Source organism: Sorex fumeus, unplaced genomic scaffold (genome assembly GCF_029834395.1).
Source record: "Sorex fumeus unplaced genomic scaffold, SorFum_2.1 ptg000063l, whole genome shotgun sequence".
NCBI classification, from domain to species: Eukaryota; Metazoa; Chordata; class Mammalia; order Eulipotyphla; family Soricidae; genus Sorex; species Sorex fumeus.
Window position 1 is genome coordinate 4,527,881 of NW_026606120.1, and position 3,942 is coordinate 4,531,822.

A 3,942-nucleotide genomic window follows, 5' to 3' on the forward strand; every position below is an offset into this window, starting at 1 on the left:
AAGGGTTACTCCTGGCTCTGCACTTAGGAGTTAACTCCTGGCAGTGCTCTGGGGACCATATGGGGAATCAAACCCAGGTCAGCTGCATACAAGGCAAGCACCCTACACTCCAGCCCCCTGTTATACATCACATTAAGCAACTGATATCCCTCCCCCCCTTAGTATACAAAACCATCTGCTGTCACTGCTGTAGCACTACAACATCCAGGGCAGATTGCTCCTTTGGGCAAATCCTTGCAGCTCTTCAACAATCTCATTTCTTCCCAAACCCAGGAAAAAACAGTTCCCCCAAAGACACCAAGCTTACTTGATCCGAAGAAGGGAGAGAGAATTTATTTAATTTGACTCAGGCTCACAACATTGTCCTCTTTTTCATGCTGAGGTCATCAGCATCGCCTTCAATCCGAACATGTCTGTCTTTGACAAATCAGGGCAGCTCAGAGATTTCTCTCTTGGCTGGGGGACCCAGTGGCTTCTCCTGTTCTCTAGCTTTCTCCTCGTACATCAGGATCCTGGTTGAGATGAGAGGACACACAGGGATCAGGGGCCTGAGCAGGTATTTTGTGGGTTTTTGTTTTGTTTTGCTTTTTGGGTGACACCCGGCAATGTTCAGGGGTTACTCCTGGCTCTGCACTCAGGAATTACTCCTGGCAGTGTTCATGGAACCATATGGGATGCCGGGGATCAAACCTGGGTCAGCCGGTTGCAAAGCAAATGCTCTACCCACTTTATTAGCACTCTGGCCTGACCTGGACAGTTTTAAAAGAGAATAAATCTTAGGCTGCTGCAATTTTTTTTCCTTTTTGGGTAACACTAGGCAATGCACAGGGGTTACTCCTGGCTCATGCACTCAGGAATTACTCCTGGCAGTGCTCAGGGGACCATATGGGATGCTGGGAATTGAACCTGGGTTGGCCGTGTGCAAGGCAAACGCCCTACCTGCTATGCTATTGCACCAGCCCAGCTGCTGCAAAACTTTGGAAGAGGGTTGGGATTGCGATGGTGGCTGGAGAAGAAGGGAGGGCAGCGGGGGAAGCCCTGGGTCCTGTGGGGACCAGAACCCCAGTCCCTGGGCAGAGGTAGGGCTGACAAGACCCTGTGAGGATTGAAGTAACCACTGCTTGGGTCAGAGAGGAGAGGCTGGGGCAGGTGCAGGCGCTGTGCAAGTGGGTCTTACATTTTCAAGATGGCTGATCTCTTGCCCAGCATCATCCGGAGAAAGTCAGAGTAGCTGAAAGTCTCCCCAGAGCCTCCGGACACCTCCCTGATTAGCTTTTTGAGCTCCAGGTGGGTCTTGGCAACCCCGAGTTTCTCCAGCATTCGCTTCAGGGACATAATATCTGGAGGGGGTAAGGAAGTGGGTGAGCAGGGGGGTATCTCATGCTCTCCTCCTCTCCCCGCCCCCCTTCCTCCCACTCTGATCTGCAGACTCTGGGGAGCACTTATAGGCACGAGCTCCTGCTCCTCCCTCTCCCAGAGCTGCACACCCCAGTGTGTCCCCCTTTTCTCACCAATGTCTCCGTTTCCATTCAGGTCAAACTCCATGTACTTCTCTGTGAAGGGAAATACAGGGTCACACAGGGCTGACCAGGGCCTCAGGCAGGGGTGGGTGGGGAACTGAGAATGGGGTTGCTGATCTATGCTGCTGCAGGGGGAGATGAGGCGGGGTACAATAACGGGGGGGGGGGTTGCTTAGGGATTGTATTAAGGTGTAGGGAACTGGAGGGAGGGGTGAGGGAACTGCAGGGGGCTGGCAACAGAAGCAGCTCCCCTTTCCACCCCAGAGGCTGACTTTATGTCTCTCTGTCCCCCCTGATCTGAGGATAACCCAACGCCCCCACCCTAGTTGGGCCCTTACCCTTGAAGGCTTCCAGTTTGGAGGGCAGTTCTTCATCGTCGCTGTACTTGGGGTCATCGCGGAATTGCTGGAGGGGAAGACGAGTTAGAGGCAGCCCCTATATGTGTATATACTGGGGGAGGGGAACTTTCTCCCAACCGTGCCCCCTTAATTCCTTTACCTTGTTGATTTCTTCCAGTCTCTGCTCCTGCTGGGCCTTCAGTAACCCAAAGGCTTTGCCTCCTGAGTAGGGGCAAAGGGTTAGTGCGTCTTTATCCCATTCCTTCTTCCCCTCATTCCCACACTCAGCCCCTGGTCAGCCTTTGTAGGCTAGTTAACCCCTTCCCAGTCCCCAATTCGGGTCTGCCCGCCCTCCTGCACCCATTTCAGGCTCTGGCCTCTTCCTCTTCCCCTACCCTGTAAATTCCTGGTCTGGCTCATAGCTCAGCTGCTCGGGCTGCTGATGGGGACAGCTCGAGCTGTCGGTCTCTGTCTGCAGCCTACACTCTCCCACCAATCTCTTTTTGAGATCTCCCAAACTTCCCTTTTCCCCTCAGTCCCCCTCCTCTAGGCCCCAGGTCCCACTTCCCCATCAAAATCTGCTGACCCAGCAACCCAGTGAGAAGGGGAGCCCAGCATAGAATGGAAACAAGGAGGTATTCTCCCAAATTCCTCTTAAGAGAGTGCAGATGTGTGTGAAAGAAATAGTCCAAGAAGTGCCTAGAAGGGGCCAGAGCAATAGTACAGCTGGTAGGCTGTTTCCTAACATGCAGCCGGCCCGGGTTCAATCCCTGCCATTCCATATGGTCCGCCAAGCCCACCAGGAGTGATTCCTGAGTGCAGAGCCAGGACTAAGTCCTGAACATCACCGGTGTGACCCAAACAAAACAAAACAAAACAAAACAAAGTGACTAGAAGGGCTGGAGTGATAGCACAGCGGGTAGGGTGTTCGACTTGCATGCGGTCCGACCCGGGTTCGATTCCCAGCATCCCATATGGTCCCCCAAGCATGGCCAGGAGTAATTCCTGAGTGCATGAACCAGGAGTAACCCCTGTGCATCGCTGGGTGTGACCCAAAAAGCAAAAAACAAAAAAAGTGACTAGAGATGGAGGGGAGCAATAACACCCTAGGGGTGTTTATTCTCAGAAGCAAATGGTCCCTGAACAGGTGCAGAGGTGCAGGTAACTCTCAGGCCTTACACTTTGTCAGAGCTCGTGAGGCCCATGGGCAGTTTGGGCTGTGTTTCTCCCACTGTGGCCAGAAGTCTCTGAAGTCTGTTCTCAGCCCTGCTCACTCAGATGGGCTGAAAGGGAAGGAAGATTCTCCTCCAGCCCAGCACCCATAGAGGCCCTAAAAAATGGATACGTCAAAGTGAATCTTTGATACACTTTGGGTCACAACAGTAGTACAGTGGGGAGGGCATTTGCCTTGCAAATGGCCAACCCAGGTTCTATCCCTGGTATCCCATATGGTCCTCTGAGCACTGCCAAGAGCGATCCCTGAGCACTGCCAGATGTGGCCCCAAAACAAAACAAAACAAAACAAAACCCCCCCCAAAAAAACAGCTTTGTCCAAGGAGGCCATCTTAATATGTTTTAGGATGTGCAATTTAACCACTGCATCTTATTTATCCTTTGAAATCTCCAGTAAAAGTCTGCTAAAAACTTTAGAAATTTGAAAATTTAGAGTCTTTGGGGGAACTGAAAGTGGCACCAAGTAGGAGATACTGCCTGAACAGAACCAAGAGTCAGGAGCGAGGTTTACAAATATCGCGGGAGTAGCCCACTCTGTGGGCATGCAGCCCCTCTTGGGGTACAACTTGCACCCCTCTCCTGCTATTTGGCTACTTGCTTCTAGCAGTGACAGAGACATTGTGGTCCTCTCCCAGAAACATCCATGTCCAAATTCCACCTCCCCGTCCCACTTCCTGCACGAGGGTCCCCTTCCGCCTCTCCTTCCCCATCTGTTTCACTGTCTGCAGCTAGGGCTGCATTTCTCCCTGCTCTCTGCTCTCTGGAATCCAGGCAGGTGGAGCAATGATGGAGGCGACTCTGGCTCCTTCACGGTCCAGGATCACGGCTGCCTCTGGAGAAGCTGTGCTCCC

General features: G+C 52.6%; 1 protein-coding gene across 1 annotated transcript; it reads right to left on the bottom strand.

Annotated features, from left to right (window-relative positions):
• Positions 1–307: 307 nt before the first annotated feature.
• AIF1 (allograft inflammatory factor 1) lies at positions 308–2,361 on the bottom strand. The gene is made up of 6 exons (XM_056127578.1): positions 2,254–2,361; positions 2,019–2,080; positions 1,859–1,925; positions 1,512–1,553; positions 1,178–1,340; positions 308–512 (listed from the first exon to the last, which is right to left on the bottom strand). The coding sequence occupies exons 1-6, from the start codon at positions 2,276–2,278 to the stop codon at positions 428–430; spliced, it is 444 nt and encodes a 147-aa protein (XP_055983553.1). The 5' UTR covers positions 2,279–2,361; the 3' UTR covers positions 308–427.
• Between the last annotated feature and the right edge of the window lie 1,581 nt (positions 2,362–3,942).

What these genes read in the sequence shown, in the direction of transcription:
- AIF1 (XM_056127578.1), bottom strand. Translation starts at nt 2,278, where the DNA reads ATGAGCCAGACCAGGAATTTACAGG. An exon ending in GACTGGAAGAAATCAACAAG is followed by an intron (nt 1,926 to 2,018) that starts GTAAAGGAATTA and finishes CTTCCCCTCCAG; the next exon opens with CAATTCCGCGATGACCCCAA. An exon ending in CAAACTGGAAGCCTTCAAGG is followed by an intron (nt 1,554 to 1,858) that starts GTAAGGGCCCAA and finishes TTCCCTTCACAG; the next exon opens with AGAAGTACATGGAGTTTGAC.